At 40.6% G+C, this 22,093-nt stretch overlaps 1 protein-coding gene across 1 annotated transcript; it reads right to left on the minus strand.

Moving 5' to 3' along the window:
• Nucleotides 1-13,138: 13,138 nt before the first annotated feature.
• Nucleotides 13,139-21,869, minus strand: ZUFSP (zinc finger with UFM1-specific peptidase domain). The gene is made up of 9 exons (XM_009890489.1): nucleotides 21,809-21,869; nucleotides 19,816-19,932; nucleotides 18,748-18,857; nucleotides 17,776-17,944; nucleotides 16,275-16,463; nucleotides 15,784-15,952; nucleotides 14,960-15,111; nucleotides 14,410-14,630; nucleotides 13,139-13,186 (listed from the first exon to the last, which is right to left on the minus strand). Exons 1-9 carry the CDS (start codon nucleotides 21,867-21,869, stop codon nucleotides 13,139-13,141), a joined length of 1,236 nt encoding a protein of 411 aa, XP_009888791.1.
• Nucleotides 21,870-22,093: the final 224 nt, after the last annotated feature.

The following is a 22,093-nucleotide window of genomic DNA, read 5'->3' on the forward strand; positions in this document are numbered from 1 at the left end:
TATTTGCAAGAAAATACAGGAATCATCATTGTTGTGGTGAGTAGGGAAGGGCAAACTCTTGGAGAGGTACAGGAAGAGCAAGAGAGAGACTGAAGAGAGAAGCTGCCTCTTGTAGCTGAGCCAGAGCCAAATGGAGCATCTAGGTTTCAAAGGTTTTTGCCTGTGTCTCTGCTGCAGTCTTTGAGCTGAACGATACATACATGGATTTCAGTGAGCTTAACATCCTGGTCGCTCCCTCTCTGCTCTGTGGATGAAGTATTTATTAACACCATCAGACAATGTGCAAGTCTTGGCAGAAATCAACAGCAAGCAAGTTCACTTCCAGACTCTGATATCACCAGCATTGTCTTATGTGGGTTAAAATACGTTTGGAAAGAGAGACTTTCCTATCTGGAATTTTGTCCAGGTTTCTGTCCCCTGCCTCCCCCTTACAATGCGACTATTCCCGTGCCCTCTTGGACTGCTGTGTTTGCCATTGCTGCACTGTCAGGATGTCACCATTGCTGCACCATCAGGATAGCACCCTCGGTCACATTTGTCAAATCAGCCGAAGTCGCAAGACATACCAAGTGATCAGAATTCCCCACCACAGGCAGTCCTTTGAAATGAAGCCCCTGATCCCACCTGTCGTCATTAGCTTCTCTCCCGTTCGCCCTCTGCTTCCCCTCTGCCTTCCCGGTCCATGGACTCCGCTGGCTGGGTGCCCGCTTCCCACCTGGACCTGTGCCGTCCCACTGGGGCTGTGCCGGCAGCGATGCCTTTGGCAGCAGCACTGTCCTCAGACCTGTGCAGCCGGGGACGTGCCCTCCCATTCAGACCCCTCAGAAAGCACCTGGGGACCGGTGCTAGCCTGGCCGTGGTAAAGCACGGGTGTGCACAGGCACCGCCTGTGGGGCTTGTGTGCCTTTGGACCCCCGGCGTCCCCCGGGGCAGGGGAAGGGGCCCAGAGGCCTCTGCCATGACTGGGGACACCCACTGCCTGCCCTGTCCTGGGCAGATGGGACCAGGCGGCCTCCAGCGGCAGCAAAGATATGGAGAGTGAGTTGAAAACATAACAGATACAGGAGAAAGAGCAAGGAATTTGTGGGAAACAAAAAGAACATACATTCAATGCACAGTATACAGAAACCTTCTTGATCTTGTTCAGCCAAAACCATGAGCTTTTCTATCACTTTGGGACAAAAGTTATTGCACTGCCTGATTTGTACAGATGTAGGAATCTACCATGAGGAAATACACCATGGAAAAAAAGCCTTGCTTGTTTCCTGGAAAGCTATTCGTGCTCTAGTGTACACGATGGGACTAAAAATAAACATTCAGGTATTCTTGGAGCAGCCAGCTGTGTATCTCAAACACACATCTCAAAAATCTGTCTCCAAATGCAGGCACAAAGGTGCTTGCCAGGTGATCTCCTACATCCACTCCCATTTCTTTGTTGAGTGGCACACAAAAGCCCATGTGAGGCTCCGGTTCCCACACCGGCACTGAGAAAACCCGGCTCTGGACTGCCGTCCTCCTCTCCAGCACGGACCAGCTCTAGCCCCTCCTTCTCTGCAACCCTTTCGGCCACTGCATGCCAAAATGGTCTACAAAAGAGGTCTATGTACAATTGTTGTTTTACTGGGAAGGTAATACAGCACCATTTAACTCACAGATCTGCCATTCTAATAATGTCAGGGGTACTTTCCTCCTCTGATCTCCGTTCGGTGCCCACGCAGATGTGCACTACTGCTTCCCAGCTCGGTGAATGCGGGTAATTCTAGAGATATGTGAGCTGTCACGTTTCCTTTTTAACTGAGATGTGAACCCATGGATACCGTGCTGGTTGGCTTGCTTTCAATATTTGCTTAACTTTAACGCAGACAGAGATTAGACAACTAATATAACTTGGGGAAAAGTGAAAGCAGACCAGAGAGATTTTTGAAATTATTTAAATGCTCTTTTTGATTTCTGTTCCTCCTTTTTTTTACCAACAGCATTCTTGAGGAAGCTTGTAGAGGAGGAGAAATGAATAAAATCTTTTGCTTTTTGCTAGATTTTGGGGGGTTTTTGCTCAGCTTTCATTGAACTTTTCCCCAAATTGGTTTTTATCTCCAAGCTATGTGTGACAGTAGTCCCAAAGAAGATCTTGAATCCACTACTCCACTACATGGTTGATTTGTTAGGATTTGTCCCGGCTTGTCCGTAAAGCTGAATTAGAGTCTATCTGTAGTTAATTGAACATAGGTGTCACGTATATTACCTTTTTCAGGACAAATAGTCCATTGCAACATTAATAATTAATCTGAGGATGCAAATAACTAACGTATATTGTAGGTGTAGTTGCACAAAGTTCAGTGTGAGACTGGGAAAGGGAATGTGTGGCTTATTGCATAATTTCAACAAAACCAATGTTCTCAGTGCTATTAACATCTTATGTCCTTCTCTGATTGTTTCCTCTGGTACTTTACACCAGTACATTTCTGTACATACTAGTCATAGTTCTCCTTTCACAAGCCTCTACAGTGACAGCAAACCGGCGTGGCCCTGAAGTTCACTATACAGGCAACAAAGAGAAGTCTCCTGCCTACCTCTTCTTCAATGCTTGTTTTAGGTATCTGCATAGGAAGAGATTGTTACCCAGCAAGTGAAGAAAAAAAAAAAAAGTGGTTTGTAAGGTATTTCTTTATTTTAGACGTGTCTCAGGTACTCTTACATACCAATAACATCTAGTATTGGCCTTTATTGCCCAAAATCCAAGCCAGGACAAATCCTAACAAATCAACCACTTCAGTGGATTAGTGGATTCCGTAGTGGATCCATGAGGCCTGAGTTACTAGAGAAGCTTCTCAGAAGTCCAGATTACCTAAGGGCCACAGTCAGCGCGGAAGGTCGAATGTAGCCATTTCTCACAAATACTGTGCCTGCTCTCTCCAACAGGATTTCTATCACTGCCATACTCTGCCTCCCTCTTTCTTTCACTCCTGTAACTCATAACTGAGTGTGTTTTACCTCTGTGTCTTGTATCCTAGTTCCCAAGTCCAGTAACATGGTGTGGGGATTTTAGGTTGCCACAACAATTCTAAACCACCATGAAATGGATTTGTCTTTGGAAGATGAGGCGTTTGGGCAGTTTTATTTGTGTATCTCCACTAAAGCACCAGAGCACGGTTCCAGCAGAGACGCTTAAACAGGTGCTGTTAATTTGGAGATACATGTTTTCTTTCTTTGAGAGAAAATTTTCTCCCATCAGTTTGTGTTTTGTCCTCAGAGTTTTCTAGCGAGCAAGAGGGAAGAGTTTGGTGCATTTAAACTGCAGAAAGATAAACAGGGTGAAACTGAGGCCTGAGAAGTTTTGGAAAGAGTTATAGGGATGGTGTCAAAGCCAAACAACCCCAAATGTAAATGCTGCACAGTGTGAATAACATGCTTTCACATAACATGAGAGGTATGCGAAAAGGAGATGTTGCCAGGGCAAAGTGTATAGGCAGTCACAAGGTGTATTGGGCTGATTTTCCTCAGCAAAGGATGTGGAATGGTGAACAAAATAGGTTTGCCATTTGGTGAAACATATTCTGAATTTTCTACTATTATGTGTGTTATTTGAACATTTTAACTTGCATTTACCTGTTACTTTTCTTCTGGGAAAGCAAAGTATAATGGCATAGATATTTCAGTGACTGAGCCATGGGCTACCTGTGAGTGCTTGATCCTTGACTCAGAGGCTGTAGATGATATGTCCATAAATATGAATTTCCATGCTGTTTTCAAATGGATCAAAAAAAAACAACTAGAAAACAAGCTAGTGCAGCTTAAAAAAACCCACTTTCTGATGACCTTAGTATTTTTCAGCCTTTAGCTACAAAGTAATTTTTACAAAGTTAAGCCCACAGGCAATGGGAAGTATCTTGAAGAGCACCTTGATAAGGAAATTGTTAAAACCAGGACGGGAGGTAGCTTAGAAAAGATCGTTTTTGTGATATTTTTTGCTTAATTTTCTACAAGATCCTGACCACTTGCTTCAGTACGTTATTAGTTGATGAAGGTCAGAGTTCTCAAAACAGATAAAATGAAGAATGATATCAGCTCTTTAAAGCAAAGCGGGCTAACAGTCTGAGCATAAGATTCCTCTGTTGTAGTTTCAAAGACAGTGTCTTCCTTTGGAGTAAGAGGATTTGACTAGTGCTGCATTATAGCCCATCTTTCCTAAGTTCTGCTTTTACTGGGAGATCAAAGTCATCATCAAACTAAAAGATGAGTGATTTAAAAGAGTATGTTAAATTTTGAATGGAGAATCTGAGGACATCATGCCCATGAAAGCAACTGCCAAATGTAGAACAGCTTTTTTAAGACTGTAACAACTTTTTTTTCAATAATTTTAAATATTAAAATCCATGAGGATAATAAGAAAATGAGAGGAATGTTGAAAATTATAAGCATTAAAAGTTTCAAAATATGTCATGCCTAAGAAATGTGACAAAATCAGCAATATGACAGTAAGATCACCTTTGAATTAGGCCTAAAACTCTCACTTTTAACAAAGTCTAGCCATATACTTTGGCTAGAGCTGAGCATTGAACTCTCCATTTCACGCAACACTGTTGGAGCCCTCTCCTCTCATTTCCTGCCTTACAGTAAAATGTGCCTGTGGTCACAGTTATCCATGTATTTAATTTACATTTTTGTGGGTGTGCACATGTTTTAACAGAAATAAAAAAAGAGATTTGAAAAGGCCAGGGCTGGAAGAACATGATTTTCTTTTCTCTCAGTTGGAGTAAAGAGCTCAAATCCTTCCAAGTGCTTTACATGACCAGTAGCTGAAAAGCATAAAAGCATTACAACATCTACACAGTTTTTCTGTATGCATAGCAAAAATTATCAACTAGCTATCTCATTACTTCTGTCTTGGCTGTTCCCTTCTAAAACTTCTGTATCTTCTCTGCAAGCCTCCACCCTCTCAAGAACTATCTAAAATCTTGCTGCCTTACACTGTTGTAAAGTTGTTTGCTTAACCCTGTTACACTTTCTTATAGTTAAGGTATTTACAAGCACTTGCCTTTTACAGCTCTGCTTTTGTCCCTTTAGCCTGATTCAACTTCTGATATATCAGCTTAACACTCTTGTTTGCCATTTGAATACAACCCTTTCTCCTTCAGTCTGTTTGGAAAGACCTCATAGTTTGCCTTGGGATCATTTTTCGTATCGTCAGATGTAACCTGTTCCCACCACAGCCTCTACTTCACCTTTGATTCAGATTTTTTTCTTTAGAGCTGTAGATTTTCAACACAGCATCTCTCAGATCCTGCAAAGGAAGGAATAGATGGGGGCTGGAAGAGTATACCGTTAAATATTCCATTATACTCCATTCAAGACCAGGTTTATCAAGGCACTTGGGCATTTTACCTCTCAGTGCCACTTTGAACAAGGTTAAGTGCCAAAAGCTATAATTTGGAAAGAGGAACTCTTGGTGTTTCTGGATTAGAACCAATTAATGGAAAAGTCTTTATTTGCTTAATCTGTCTCCTTTAAGACTATTCCTCTCAAAGTGAAGTGATGGGCTCATGCTGATTTTGGACTTTAAAATCTTCATTTTTTTTCTCAAAATTCTAAAGACTCTCCAGTTGGTGAAACTACTGCAAATGACATCATAGGTTTTTTTCTATGGAATTTAAGGTAGGATGCCACAAACTATATTATAGGTGAGATAGCACACAAAAATCAGAGCTGTAATCTTGTGGCCGCTAGCTGTCTATAGGGGAATGAAAAATATTACCGCACTGCAAACTGCTGGACAGCTAAGAATGAGGACAAGACTCTGCATGTTTTTCACTGATAAGTCTTGTACACTGTGATCCCACTTAGAATATGATTTGTGCTATGTTATCATGGAACCAACAGTCCAGTTCAAGTTGCAGCTCATTGCTTACATTGCACTGTAAGTTTGAGGTGAAAGGTAAATGAGGGGTAAATGAGGTAAATTTCCCTGTGAGGAAAATCAGTGCCTTAAAAGTGCACACAAAAGGAAATGGAAAATTTAAGACAGTCAAATTCACTCCATAGCCCTGCTTCTGAGGATAGCAGGGAAGAGATTGGAAAGATGGCAAAAATCCTTGCTTGTTTGTTTATTGTGTCATGATCATGCAATTATTTTTATGGATTATAGCTTATTTATTTATTATTCCGTTACAGACGATTCACATCTTTTAACAAATGTATTCCTTCGTCAATACTGCCTAGTTCATAGATGGATCATATCATGCATGTGAGGCTGATACAGCCATAGGTATGACTACAAATATCCTCTTCCTTACCCACAAGGAGATTAAGAAGGGGAAGACAATGAATATCACTGCACTTAACATGTTGTATCTATTTTTAATTTGCTCACACAACATAGTGTACAAGAAACTCAAATACAGGAAACTCTTGAGTAGGTAAGAGCTATTGATCTCATTTGCATAAATTCTAGGTTTTTCAAAGTTTTTTGGAAAAAAACAAAGGTGAGTAACAGTACCAAATTAAGAACCAGGTAGAGACATTTGCAGAAAAAAAATCTGTGGGATTTAGACATGGACTCCTCCATGCACTCCAACAGTACCACAAGAAGAAGGAGGATGTGAGATCATTCCTCACCACATCTGTCACCCCACAACCCTCCCTTCTTGTCGGTGCAAAACTGTGGGCATGATGCAGCCAGTTTATAGGTAGCATTGTACATTTGCATAGCTATATGAGTGGCAAATGTGAACCCTCTGTGATTTATAGTATGCAGACACACAAGTAAACCCTCTAGTAAAAAACATTTCTTCATCAGATCACATCCAAGGCAACAGTTCCTTTAGCGGAAACTTTTATTTGTCTATTATGTTTTGCTCTTTTATCTTTTCATAGGCTTGGAAAGGTGGACAAGGGACCGGGAAGAAGCAAGGCTTCAAAAGCTCCTAAATCCACCATTCACATGGAGGCGGAGAAGTTTGTGCTGGGAACGTGTTAAGGACAAGGGCTGATAACATGTTATCTCCAAATAAGTCGCAGAAATAACATTCTATCCTATCTCCCTGCTTTCTTTTCACAGAATCACAGAATTTTCAGAGTCGGAAGGGACCTCTAGAGATCATCTAGTCCAACTCACCTGCTAAAGCAGGATTGCCTAGAGCACATTACTCAGGACTGCATCCAGGTGGGTTTTGAAAATCTCCAGAGACTCCACAGCCTCCCTGGGCAGCCTGTGCCAGTGCTCTGTCACCCTAACTGTAAAGAAGTTTTTCTGTGTATTGAAACAGAACTTCCTATGTTCCAACTTGTGCCCATTGCCCCTCGTCCTGTCACTGTGAACCACCGAGAAGAGTCTGGCTCCATCTTCCTTCAACCCTCCCTTTAGATATTTGTAAGCAATAATAAGGTCTCCCCTCAGCCTTCTCTTCTCCAGGCTAAAGAGTCCCAGCTCTCTCAGCCTTTCCTCATAAGGGAGATGCTCCAATCCCTCAATCATCTTGGTTGCCCTTCGCTGGACTCTCTCCAGCAGTTCTCTGTCTCTCTTGAACTGGGGACCCCAAAACTGGACGCAGTATTCCAGTTGTGGCCTCACCAGTGCCAAGTAGAGGGGGAGAATGACCTCCCTCAACCTACTGGACACACTCTTCCCTATGCAGCCCAGGATTCCATTGGCCTTTTTGGTGACAAGGGCACATTGCTGGCTCATGGACAATTTACTGTCTACCAGGACCCCCAAATCCTTCTCCTCAGAACTACTTCCCAGCAGGTCCACCCTTAACCTATACTGGTGTCTAGCATTCTTCCTCCTCAGGTGCAGGACCCTGCACTTGCTTATGTTGAACCTCATTAGGTTCCTCTCTGCCCAGCTCTCCAGCCTGTCTAGGTCACACTGGATGGCAGCGCAGCCCTCCGGAGAGTCAGCCACCCCTCCCAGTTTGGTATCATCAGCAAACTTCCTGGACCTAAATGGTAAAGCAAATGCACAGCAAACAAATGAGGTGATGGTCCATGTTATTATGGACCCCTGTTGTCATAAATCACTGCCATCCTAGCCCTTATTTCCATACCTTATGTTCTTCATAAAATGTTAAGGTCAAAATATTCTGAGCCCACATAGTCTCTTGAAAGAAAATAAAGGTCCCCTGAAGGCTATATTATCATCACATCATTTATTTAGGAGCAATAGTACCTCATAAACACGTCTTAACAGCTACCTTTGGTTTCTGATTATCTAAGTCGAAGTACACGTTTAAAGGTAAAAAAGTTATAAACTCTTGGAATTCATCTGTGCAGCTGGAAAGCCTGATATTTTGGTAAACTGCAGATCAGCTATGACCTCACCTGACATCTGACAAGCATTATATTGCCAATCTCCATGACCGGGCAAGAGTGACAAAGAACTGAGTTTTCTCCCTAATTCCTCTGTGTGCAGAGGTATCTCTGTACATAGTACACGGAACGGGTCACTGTTACATATGCTATCATCTGTTTTAAAGCATTCGAAAATCCTATTTGATTTAAAGGAACCTGAAAAATACTGTGGACTGCCATGGACCAGCTGGTGTGACTCTACGGTCGGAGCTCGGTGCAGCTCTTGAGACAACCAATGCAGATGAAGAAGAGGATACTACTATTTCATCATGTTCCTCCCAGTGCTGACCCAAAGGCTGAGCCCTTGTAAAAGATCGAAAATCTTTTAGGAATTCTTTAGGAATAAGTTGAATACAGAACTCATCAGAGGACATAATTCATTTCTCAATAACTCCTCTGACTTCTTCCTAGCAGAAACCGATGTGCTGGTAAGGGAACACGTAAAAATGGAATAATGCTATTTATAAAATCGTCATAGAGGAAGAGGGAAAACAAAACAATCTTTGCTATTCATGAAGAGCTCAACTCCCCCTTGTTGAGGCCCTGTGAGAGGAGTCCATGTGCTTTGGGATGGCAGCTGCTGTTACATCCTTGCCTGCCGCTCTCTCATCTCCTGGGAAGCTGCCATCGCATGCTGGAGGCCGGACGCTTGCAGCAAGAGCTGCTTTGTAGCACCGAGATGACAGGACAGCAGAGGCATGGGCACCAGGAGCCTTTGCTGGTGAGGAGTACTGTATACAAGTAGAGCACATCACAACAAGCTGTGAGCAGGTGCTGTTCTCTGTGGTGGGAGATGGGGGGAGGTGGGGTCTCGATGAACGGTCCTCCTTCCTCCTGTGAAGGGTATGCTGCAGCGTGCCGTTCCACCTACACAGTAACTCCTTTTACCATCTCCAGACACATATTAGACCTTATCAGAATAGTTATATTTGGCAAGACAATGAAATCATCCCAGTTTCAGGTCACTTTGTTCCAGCTTCATATCAAAGAGCTCTTATCAGCAGCAGTCTCATTTCAACAAGCAAGTAATATACCTAGAGGTCCTACATATCAGCAAAAGGTTCGCCACAGCTGCAATTAACCAGCAAAACAAAAGTTTAAAAGTGTATATTGAGCACAGCTGTGATATGAACTGGGACTAACAGTATTTTTCCAGTGCCTCAGGGGGTCCAGAGGGATTACCCTCGGCCAGGGGGACACGCTTCTCCAGGAGCGGCATGGGGGAAGGCAGCTACAGATGTCCACCTTTTTAATCACAGGGTCCTTTAACTTGAGGAAACAGGTTCCTTTACATTATGTGTTGGGCTTTACCAGAAAGCATCTCAGAAAAGTGTTTGGGTTTTTTTTTTCCTAAATATTCATTGTTCTTGAGTGCTTATTGCTATGCACCTTTGATATGAGCATTGCAACTGTTTTTCCTTGGTTTTGTTCCTGGGAAACGAAGAGAGTGTCAAACTCATCCTTGTGTGCATACCAGCCCTTTAAATGGTCAAACCAAGAGGTTCCCACCACTTCTAGCAAAACCAGATGGCAGCCTATGCTAATCAGCTGTCCTGGCCGTTTGCACAGTTATTTCCCATGTGCTTTTTCCGGGCTATGAGAGGTTGTGCACGGCTGGATGGAAGCCATACGACAGTCTATCTCTGTCTCTGTGACTCCATGTAGTCAATAGAAAGGATAAGACCTTTTGTCTATGTATCGTATCATACATTAGATATTATATTATAATAACAAAGTCCAAAAGAGTTGTCTTCAATCTTTGCCTTTGAGAAAATTCAAACAAGAAATTAGCAAATGAAGCTGCTCATGCATATTCGATGAAAAAGAAGGTGTAGAAGCAGACACTGAGAGCAAGGCACAACAAACAGACACTCTCTGTTACTCCGGTTACTTCTTGTAAAAGAAGCTCCAAAACTGACCATTTGTTCATCATCTGAAACTGTCACCTTCCAATTTTTGTTCTTGTAAGTAACAGTCACCGCTAAAAAAGATCGGGGAGGAACAAATTCCAAAGAGTCTGTTAATATAGAGGCCATCAATTAATGCCCGCATCAGTTGATATAAATGTCTTCTATGGGTCTGCAAGAACGCATCAACATATTTGGCTGCTTCTCCCTTAAATTTATGAAGCAAATACCCTTTGCCTGTGCAAGTCCCACTTTTTCATCAGAAGGAAGAGGAAAGTTTGCCTGCACTTTCAAGATTTGGACAGTTTATTTCCTCCTTCCTCTTTTCTCCCATTCAGCATTAAGGACCTTTAAGTGACCTGTGTGTCATCTTCTATCACCATCTTATGATATTTCTCATCGTGCCTAAGACAAATCCCTTCCAAATACCTACAAAACAAGATCATTTTTGTTCTTTACATCCCTTCCTCAGACGACCCTATGCTATGACACCTGTAAAGCAGTTGCCAGCAGATGGACAGTCATTGCTGTCATCATTCTCTGCCACACTGACTAATTCGATCTCCTTATTTCCTTTTTCTCTGGGACGTGGCTATGTCCAGCGTCTTTAGATTGTAAATGCATCACTCTTGTGTGCGTGCACTTGTTAGCATTCTGGATTTGCCTAGGTATTTGGGCTTTTAGGCATTACTGCAGTAAAAATTAATCATGTTTTTAATAATGAATCAATAAATGAAATGTCACTAGTAAATGTTAATAAAACAATGCAAACTCTGGGACAGTCTTCCTTCTGTCATAGCCCAGGCAAAACAAATGCATACACCTGCCTATGCTGGCTACAGGTGAAAGCAACAATGCACAAGATACTGTTGTGATCTCAAGAGAGAGGAATGAAACTCACTGCCATAAAGCCCAAAAGAATAATTAGGATGTATTAAAACTGTTTCTGTGAGAAAAACCTAGGGGCCATCAAGACGTAGCGATATTTCGTCTGAAAATGCCTATATATAAAGCAATGTGAATTAGAATTAAATACCAGAATTACTTGAAAATTACTATCATACAAGAATTAGATTACTTGATTTTTTGCTTCAAAATAATGTTCACATTAAACTTTGTAAGTTCTTACAGCATATAAAAATGTATTCGAACTAGTCATACATAAGATAAATTGAATATAAATAGACAAGAAAGAATGAAACATTTTGCTCCCAAAATTTTGAATTTACGGAGTTTTTACATTGTTCTCAAGGAGAAATGAACACATTTGCAAAATCATGGTGAAACAGTTAAAGCTTCTGACGAACCACAGCAGCGATTTTCATGATAAGCATCTGAAGCTTTTCTGAGAGTTAATTTGCTGCGTGTAAAGATTGAACTGCTTCAGCACTCGATGTGTAGCCAATTCAGAAGGACTTCCAGTAATCAGTTTGTGTTCTGTCTTGTGGAGGTTCACAGACACTCCTTCACCGCTTTTTCAGAAAGTACAGTTTGCAGGTGAACACGAGCAGCCAGGACCCCCAGCAACAGCAAGGCTCTGTGCACAATCTACTTCTGATTACAAAAGCCTTGCAGAGGCATCTTTAGCTGCATCAAGTGGGACTCCCACTTTTCTGCTCACTTGTAATCAAGCAGCCCCATGGTGGCTACACAGGAATCAAACAGCACGTACAAGCCACTACAAAGAAATATTTCAAATTTGGTGGTCCCCTAATTCCAAGGAGTTCTGTCCCTGATCTCAGCCCCTCCAGTGTCCTAAATCACAGAATGGTTTATGTTGGAAGGGACCTTGAAGATCATCCAATTCCAGACCCCCCACCCCCCGCCATGGGCAGGGACATCTAGCGCTATTTGCACCACACTCGACCATCCCTCCCAGCCCCCAGCCACCCTGCTGGAGAGGCAGGACTCCTACAATCAGCCAGAGCAGCATGTCTTAGACGTAGCAGGGTGCCTCAAACACCCAAAATACTTGTTTCAGCAGATAGCCCGAGTCTCTTAAATGGCATTAACCCAGCACAATAGAGCCCTATGGGAACAGTCTGTTCTAATGTCCTTTTGAGATACCTCTGAGACCTAGGGGATGTACTTTATAAAACATACAGAAAAACAGAAATAAAGGATGAAATAAAGACTTTTTAAAAAATATTTTTATTTTATTTATTCATGGTACAAAAGAAATATTTCTTTCCCATACCCCAATGGACTGTCTTGCACAGCCCCTACAGCACACGCACCCCACTTTGGACCTCACAGCTAGTGCCAACGTTGATCCACCTCATAAGCACACGTTCATGTTTACAAGTGATACACCTAGAGAAGCCAGCTAACTGAAAAGAAGTTCACTAGTAAACTAATCCCTGGTGGAACAGCTTTATCGTGAAATCACTGCACTGTCTCTGTTCTTTGCAAATAGTTGCAGGAGAATTTGTTGAGGCATAATAGATATTTGTTGATCAAATCTGGTATAAAATAGAGCACTGGCCACAGAGGCGGCATAAATATATTTACAGAGGTAAATCACAACCAGGCACTCCAATAAAGTAGCTCCATAGTACCTTCATCCACTGGTTATTGACAGTTAACTATGATGCATAGTTTGCTACAGGATGGTAGGCGTTGCTTGGTAATTTAGGCAACTAAGAAAATACCATATTTTCCAGTAAGACGAGGACTGTAATACTTCAGAATTTCAGACTCATCAGGAGGGCAGTTTTGATTGAAGATCAAAACTACAGGTTTACTCCAGCCTTGTGCTTCTTCACAGCCCCCAAGCATTTATGGAGGCATAGTTTATGTCTAGAAATTGTTGAATTAGGGTCACAGTCCAGAAGTTAAATGTTTTCCATCCAGCAAATTCCAGAAAGAGGTAATAAAGGCATCCTTTAAGGAATCTTCTCTGATGTTAAGACTTGAGAAGAACGGCAGCGAGCCTAAAAAAAAGGTGGAGAGAGAGGAACGTGAATAGTTTAGTGGAGGAAAACACCATTTTTAAAGAGCATTTTCCAAATTAGTAGTTTAGTAAGCTTAACAGGGGGTTACATTTCATCTTAACTAAATGGGAGCTTTCGAAACAAAATTCTAAACAACTGATGTTTTTAAATATAAACCAAAGATTTGAAGAGGAAGAAAAACCAAACAACAACCCACAAGCAAATCCCATGCATCACACTTCTTTTTACCATGTCCTGAATTTTAAAGCTTTTGCCAGTAGGAGGAAGTGAGGATGTCTGTGTTTCACTGATATTTCTGACATGTTCAGGACCAGAAAACACCTAAGACAATACCTCATTTCAATATACAGATGTTAAATACCATTGAGCAGGTGACTCAGTCACCAGTTATTTCATAGTTTAAACAAAAGTCTGTCCTGAAGCTTGAACATGCTGAACAGTGCTAAGACACCACAGAATCAGAACAAGGGTCCTCAGAATCGATTTGTTAGTGTAGGAAAGAGAAAGCTTACAAAACAAAAGTTACATCAAACATTCAGCTGAAAACTTCTAAGGTCTTAAAAAGTTACAATGCCCAAACTGAAACACGTGGATAGGATTTACAAAAATGCCAACAGCTCAAACACGTGTATTGCTCAGAGCTCTGAGTACATAAAGTTCTAAGTACTTTCAGAAAGTGGAATGCACCAGTTCTCGTGTCAAAGCTGAGGAGACATTGGATGGTTAGGCCTCAGCGCACCTTGTTCTTCAACAATCAAAGGCTGATCGACTCCACATAGCATTACCAAAAAAAACCCACCAACCAACCCTGAACGTAATTTTGGACTATGAATGCTTTGTAAGTACCTTATATGCCCACAATAAGTTACTTAGGAGAAAATACTGTAAGAAAACAGAAAGAAGGAAAAAAGCCTAATTTACATGTGCCAACAGCTGCAAGCTTCATAAAAGATTTAGTAGTTGCCAGTTACATCAAGGTGGCATGCATTTACATGCAAAACCTTTTTGGTCTTGATATCCTGCAATTACTCAATTCACAGAGAATAAGCAGACAGTAGCAGAGAAGATGAATGAGGAAAATGAAGAGATGAAAAAAAATTCACCATGCAACCACATATGCATATATGCATTTTGAGTATTAAAGAAAAGATGTAGATTCTATTACATTTTCTTAGACAGAAACCATTTTCTGAAATACTTACAGCTTTCTCTTCCAATGAGAGTACACCATCTACAGCCACTATCTGGTATTGCTTTTCTTTTAGGCTACCCACAAATTTCCGAAGTAGTTTGAGACTAGTACCATCACTATTTTGTTTTAGCAATTTCTGCATTTCTTGAGAAGGACATCCTGGGTCAAACAGTAGCAAACATAAGGTTTTATTCTTCTTCTCTTCTATTCCAACAATGGTACGACTATGACCTAATTTCAAAAGAGTTTCATTATTTTAAAACACGTAAATCCCATTCCTTATAGCATACTACTTATTTTCAGAACAAGGAAGATACTACTTGAAGTTGAATAAGGTGGTTCTAAGTAAAAAGCAGATGTCAAAAATTTGAGATTCCAGTCACACTCAGTTCTTCCATCCAATAAAAATACAAATGTTAATGTTGCTCTTACTAAATAAAAAAAATATCAGGAAATAAAGCCATGCCTTCAATTAAATGAAGAAGGAAATGTAAAATGAATTGCAGCACATATCAAGAAAGACAGAGAAAAGAAAGAAACCAGCATATTGTGATACTGACCTTGATGTTGCAAGTAGATAGGTGGTTTGGAAGTACACAATACCTTTGCACCACCTTCGTTATCTATAGAATAGTAACGCAAAACCCACTCAAATAAACGAGGGTGTGTACCCATAGGGCCAGTTGGTTTGTGAAAGTCAATGATTTGACACCTACAGAACATTGAGAATGAAAACAATAAATTTACAAGCAGGTTGTTTGTTAAAACAACTTTTTCATCTCTCAATCCTTTCCTCCTGCACCAAGAATGTTTTGTAAACACCACAATTCCAGTCATCAAGTGGTCGTTACCATTTTTTTTTTTTTTTAATACAGGAGTAGGGGACAAATATTTACAAAGCAATGTTATATATATACTATTCAAAACTGGAAGACTTATTCTGTAACAAAAACATTCTACTCTGTTCAGTCTAACAAGTGCTTGTGAAGCTTGCAAAAATTAAAATGCTTGGGGTTTTTTGTATAAGTGATACACATGCACTACAGAAGTCAGTTAACAGCTCTCAGAATTATGCGAGTGAATAGCTGAAATTCAGACTCTTCTTGAAAAGAAACTTCTAGAGAAATTAAGTTTTTGATCAATGTTCGATTTTATGCATATGTGGCACAATTCTTCAGCAAGTCTCAATTATCTAAGTAGTTATTCAATTTATGAACCTGCCTGAGGAGTTACACAGCTTTACACTGTGCTACATCAGATCTGTTAATAGGTTGGTTAAACTTAAAGCCACTAAGGTGGCTTTGTCATTGCATCACCGGCAATTCTGACTTTTAAAAGGTAAAGCACTTAAAAATAACACCAACAATAAAAAAGCACTAGTTACTTTATCCTGAGACTGGTTAACAGCGAATAAATTTCACATGCTCCTATCCATGCTTTGGAACCATGTAATCTGTTGTTGAAGTGAGACGCCCCATGAGGATCAAAGCCTTCTCTCCAGGCGTCTTCAATCATGGACTGAATCTTTGGTATACCAGGAATTACTGTAGTATCTGGAGCAGAAAAGGGTTTGAATGATGGTTACTGAAATAGTCTATTAGTTAAAAATATTCAGTTTATTTTATAAGAAGCAGTTGATGATACAAAGATGGACAAAAATCGTGAAAGCCAAAACTTCAACCACATCCTGCCTTGCCAGTATTCACCCCTCTGATTCCTTCCACAGCAAGCTGCAGTGGTATAACAAGCATTTAATAGGTAACATGACCTAGTAAGCCTCGCTGTGTAAATGAACAGGTAAAAACATCAGTCAGCTGTCATCATCCGTCATCATCCAAAGTACATGTCCACTTTAGGCAGCACTTTGTTTAATACCTTTCAAGCAGTCATTATACAAGCTGTTTTGCAACAGTGAGGAAAGGAGCATCTGGAAATTCCTGTAACCACAACCCCAGCCTTTGTCGCCCAAAGATGAGTGGAAGTGATCTACTCCTGTTGAAAGCCACACGTGCCTCACATCTTTGTTTTCGTTCTGATAGTACTTGCACAGTGCTTCAATGACTCCTAAAAGAAGATCAAACATGAAGTTTATCTGCAAAGTGAACTACAAAATTTTCCAGAAAAGATTCTTTCCCCTACTTGGAACAGATAGAGGTTAAGACAATTTATTGTAAAACTTCTATGTGATCCTACATTACATCTAGAACCCAAATCACAAAACCAGTGGACATTGCACCTATTTCATTTCAATGGTCTTTACTTTGATGAATTTATGTACTATGAAGCTTTCAGAATTCAAGCTATTTTTTCCACTGGTGCTACCCGATGAATATTCTAAGTTTAATAGCTTGGACTACATTATAAACTGTGATATGCACAGGAACTATTACAATGAAACAGGAAAAACAATGTCACCAATGAAGCATTTCTATGCCACTGCCACCTCCAGTACAACATCCCCTTAAAAACATGACAATACTTATGCATACTGTGTAATCCTTTTATTCCCCCTCAAATTATTTTTCCTGCAGAAACTAAGACAAGAAAAGGAATGACACATAATTTGAGAATTACTGTCAGTATTTTTTAAAAAATCCACTTGCAGGATATTCCAAATCCTCCTTTGTTACATGAAAGAACAGGCTCGGGAATGGTCTCTCCAATTTGTGTATTTAAATTTTCAAAGGTCCTTTATTGCCATGCAATTGTGAAGACAATCAATCCATAGCCATCACAGATTATTTTCGGAATTCCTCTCTGAAGTCTAAATCGTTACCAAGAATGAAAATTTTAAGTGTATTATTTCCACTCAATACATCTTATAGAAGAAATTTGATTTCACCTGTCAAGAACCAAATGGATATTTTGTAAGCTAGAACCACTAGCAATAAGCTAAAAGACCTCTGAACTGTGGTATTGCCAAGTAAAGACAAGGACGCCTTTTGAAAGGGACACAGAAATGCATTGGCACTGTATTTTTGCACCAATTATAAAACATTTCAAAGATGTATCAAGTAGATATCTACTCTTCCCAGTCCTGTCTTGGACTTTGTAATCAGACAAATACTGTGGTTACCTGGGACCAGCTTATGTGATACTACAACTAACTGAAGCACAAGATAAAAAACTACTGTCAATTTTGACAGCTACTCTAGGTTAGGAACCAATGAGCACCAAGTAGTAAACAAGCATACACTCAAGGACAAACAACTTGTAATAAGACATTTGCATCTTTCGATACATATTGCATTTGGGCCCTTAACCAGACAACTTGGTTCCAAGGTTCCATCGGAACCTTTGTTAAAGACAGGTTTGGTCATGACAACCTAGGTCTAAAAAGTATAGTCTTAGGTGTATACAATTTCAGCATTTTTACCGGAGGTCTTTGTTTTCCCATCATCTATACCAAAAGCCAAACATTCCATCATGTCAGCTCTTCTCTTGTGATATTCAAAAGGCTGCATCCTTCCTCTATCAACTTCCCTTTCCATATTCTTTAGGAATTGCTGCTTGTAGCCTCCAGAATTATCCAAGCCGTACTGTCTCTGTTAGGGATGGAATGTGCATAATTTAAATCATGTTTTTTAAAAAAAATTTACATTTAATCATTTCAAGAAGCTGCATGCACGATCAGTAACTTTGAAAAACAGTGAGCAACGAGACATAAAAACTTCAGACTTAAAGATATTTTAGAGCTGAAGGCGAAGCTTCACTCCTGAATAGGAATGTGAGACTAGGAAAGCCACAGCTGGAAGAGCAGGCACATCCCTCTGCTCCCTCTTGAGCAGACAGCCATGGGCACAGAGGCAGTCAATGGCCAAAAGGCAATCAGAGCAGGAAGTGTGCTATCAGGGCTGTCATACAGGAGAGAGAGGGAAGCAGGACCTAGCTGGGGAGTGGTCACTGGAGAAGGTGATGGTAGCCAGGAAGAGGAGAGCCAGGATGCTCAGGGTCTCAGGCGTTCTGCCAGGGAATACGCGGCAGGCTGCGCTGCAAGGCAGAGCACTAGAGCTGGGTGGAGCAGAGTAGGAGGCAGCAGGCATGCCGGGGCCCCCGGTGAGAGCAGTATGGCACGCACAGGGAGCACCCGGTTCCATCCTGAGCCAGCACCACTCAGCACTAAAGCCAAGTAGGTCAAGGCAGGTATGTCCAGCGCCTGTGCCAGGATCAGGGTTGCCAAGAGCTTGCCTTTGCTTGCAACCCACTCCTGCACCGTTACTTCAACAGAGCCTGTCTGACTGCGTAGGTCTGACCTGGTATTGCCATTCCAGGTCATTACAGTTCCAAGATACTCAGCTTCTAATGGCACAACTGTTCAAAATTTTACTGTTCAGAAATATTACTGTACCTGCAGCTTTTTAAATTCTTCCTTCTCTCGCTTCTCCTCTTCTGATCTCTGCCGATTATCTTCTTCAGTTTGGAGCCATTGAGCCAGTTCTAGATCTCTTAAGTTTCCACCTACCCAGGAATAACATTCCAAAGACAGAAAACTTGATCAGGAGGTTAACAATGCGTTGATGGATCATTTATTTAATTTATGAAGATTCTTTTCTAAGCAAACATAAACACAACTGAGCATTATTTTTAGGAGATGCCACCCACACCATTTTGAGCTATTACCAACAAACAGTAGACAGGACTGACTGCATTCAGTCTACCAAGACTCAGACTCTTGCCTTGGACAAAGTTTATGCTGAGTTACCAGCGCAGCTACCTGGCAAATAATGCATGTACCTCTACTACTAAGAAAACAGCTTTTGTTTACTATGTTTCACATGGTTGTTAGCAAGAAGTCCCAGTTTCTTGAATACCACAGGCTTATGAGCTTCTATGATCACTGCCAGCAGTCTCAGAACAAAGCAACAAAAACAAATTTAGGATCAGAGAACTGGATAGGGAATCTCTAGCACTTTATTAGTCAAGCTAATAAATAAAATTGATTTTGATTCCTTTACTTTATTGCTATGACTAATGAATCATCACAAGCATTTAGAGAAAAGAATTGAGAAAAAATTTGAAGTTTTCATAAGCTACAGATTTTCAGCTCATCACAACGGAATGTGCCACTCTAAATTCCATGCATGTAAATCTTCTATAGAACTAGGAAAAAAAATATAATAATATGGCTTTCTTTTCAATATTTTTCGCTCCAAGTTTTAGTTTTGGCTAACATACAGTGTGTTTACTTAACAAGCATACATAGAAAAATGTTTCTGTTAGCATATGTAATTAAGCAGAGCACTTGGGCAAGTGATAGGACTTGCTATTAACTATGTTCACTCCACTATGTATGTGTCCAGTTCTCTTTTTAAATATCGAAGTATTTCGTTTAAATTTTGTCTGAGATTCTCTACTGCAACATGCAAATACTTGTAAATGCTTTCAAGTATTATCAAGCTTGTATCCTTTCATGTACCTTCTGAAAAGCTGTGTTCCTCTAAGTGTAAATCCACATGTTCTTCAAGAATCTGAATGTTTGTACAGGTAAGACTGCACATTGGACATTCATACAGCTGTTCATCATTTCCTTCGTCTGAAAAAGAAATGCAGTTTCTTAATTAATGTAATTCCTGGTTTCTGTGAGAATCACCCCCCTAATTGATATACAGCCCAAGATAAATACACAGTAATGAATTTTGTGTTGCCATTGAAACCCCCCAGTGAAAGGCAGCCAATTCTAAACAGCCATTAACCATTGAAGAATTTGTATCTAAATATCTGACAATTTTAAGACATATTTTCCTTCTTTCTACTAACCAAATTTTGCCCCATTTAACTTACAGATCACAATTTGCTATGATACTTGTATTAAGAAATGCTTTGTCTGAAATATAAAACAGTTAATGAAAAGATCTGTCCTGCTAACAGAAGAAAACTTGCTTACAAAACTTTAATATTTGTGTGATAATACAGCAGCTGCTGGGCAGAAAGAATAAAGTGAAACGTGCTGTCATTCATACTTTGTTGGTCTTCCTACATCTCCTCAAATAAATATTCTTTCTGCAGTTTTAATATTATTATTGAAGTGTACCACTTAGAACAGGTAAGGTTCAAAGGGACTTCTGGAGATCATCTAGTCCCTCAAACCAGGGCCAAATTAAACAGACTAAGTTATACAGGGCCTCTTCCAGTCAGTTTTTGAGTAACTCCAAGGACAGACACTCCACAAGCTCCCCAGACAACTTATTCCAGTTTGACCACTCTCACAGTACAAAAAAAAAAAGTGATCTTGCATTTAAACAGCGTTTCCTGTATTTCAACTTGTGCCTGCTGCCTGTTGTCCATTCACTGGGCACCACAGAGAAGAGCCTGACTTCATCTTTACTGCCCTCCTGTTTTACTTGCACCTTCCTAGGTTCACAAAACATAGGAATTAATATGTTATGTTAGTTGTTTCTGGAAAGCATTTGCCCAAGCTAAAAGTTCATGACTGGCTAGAAGGAAACTTGATGGTATAATACTCTAAATTCACCAGCAACATTTTGCATAACACTGCGAACACATAGTTTCCTGAAACACACTGTTTCGGTACATAAAAAAAACAAACCACCCTTAATGCAACTATTTTTAAAACAGAAATTGGCAGGCACGCAAGTAAGTTATTTATGCAAGCTCTGCATTATTTAGAAATTGGCAGGCACGCAAGTTATTTATGCAAGCTCTGCATTATTTGCACACATAGAAGTAAGATATTATTCAATGCTATGATCTGTTTTGCGTTAGATTTTTTTCGGTGGTTTTGGGGTTGGGTTTTGTTTGTTTGTTCTTGGTTTGTGGGGAGTGGGGTTTTTTGGTTTTTTTTTGTTTGTTTGTTAGATTTTTTCAGGTGGTTTTGGGGTTGGGTTTTGCTTGTTTGGTTTTGGTTTGTGGGGAGTGAGGTTTTTTGGGTTTTTTTTTTTGTTTGTTTGTTTGGTTTTTTTATGAAAAACATTTTTAACCACAGACTACGCAGTGTGGTTGATTATACTGCCACATTCTGCATTCGCATCACCATTTGTTTTTCTTGTCAGTATACATCGCTTCTTACATCAAGAATGCTAGTCTTCTAAGAGAATTACCCACTAGCAGAGATGCCATTACTAAGTTTCTGAAATAGCTACCAGCAACTTTGGACAGTTAGTCAGAACAAAATTCTGAGCATGCTTAAAATAAAATGCATTATTCAAATAAATAACTGTTTTTTAACTTTATCCCCCAAAACGTTCTTGTGGTCTCCAAATCAACACTTAGTTCTTCAGAATACCTCGATGCTGGATCTTTCCTAAGTTTCTACTTCAAACTGAAAACTGCTTTTCCCTAACGAGTACAACTGCTGCACAGGATCCTGTCAACGATGTGACTTCAAGCGGCAAAGCTAAACCTTTGCGACCAAACATACGTGAAGCAGATAAAAGCCACCTCCCTATCACAGAAAAGCTTTACGATTTGCTTTCGCTGATATGGACGGCGTATTTTGGGCACGCAAACCATCGCGGGTTCGTCTGCATCAGTGTTTTTAGTTCTGCTCTCCGAAGCAGATTTCTCAAGCGACGTCTTCACTCGCTGTCCCTTTCCAAGCGACTTCGCTCTACCGCCTTCCCCCTCCACCCCTGGTTCGCACCCACGAGCGGTCCCGGAGCTCTCCGCCTGCACCCCCGGGAATAAAAACCCCACGGACGAGGCACTCCGGCCGCGCCCCCGACACGCTGCAGCCA

This window comes from Charadrius vociferus, unplaced genomic scaffold (genome assembly GCF_000708025.1).
Source record: "Charadrius vociferus isolate BGI_N301 unplaced genomic scaffold, ASM70802v2 scaffold948, whole genome shotgun sequence".
In the NCBI taxonomy this organism is placed as follows: domain Eukaryota; kingdom Metazoa; phylum Chordata; class Aves; order Charadriiformes; family Charadriidae; genus Charadrius; species Charadrius vociferus.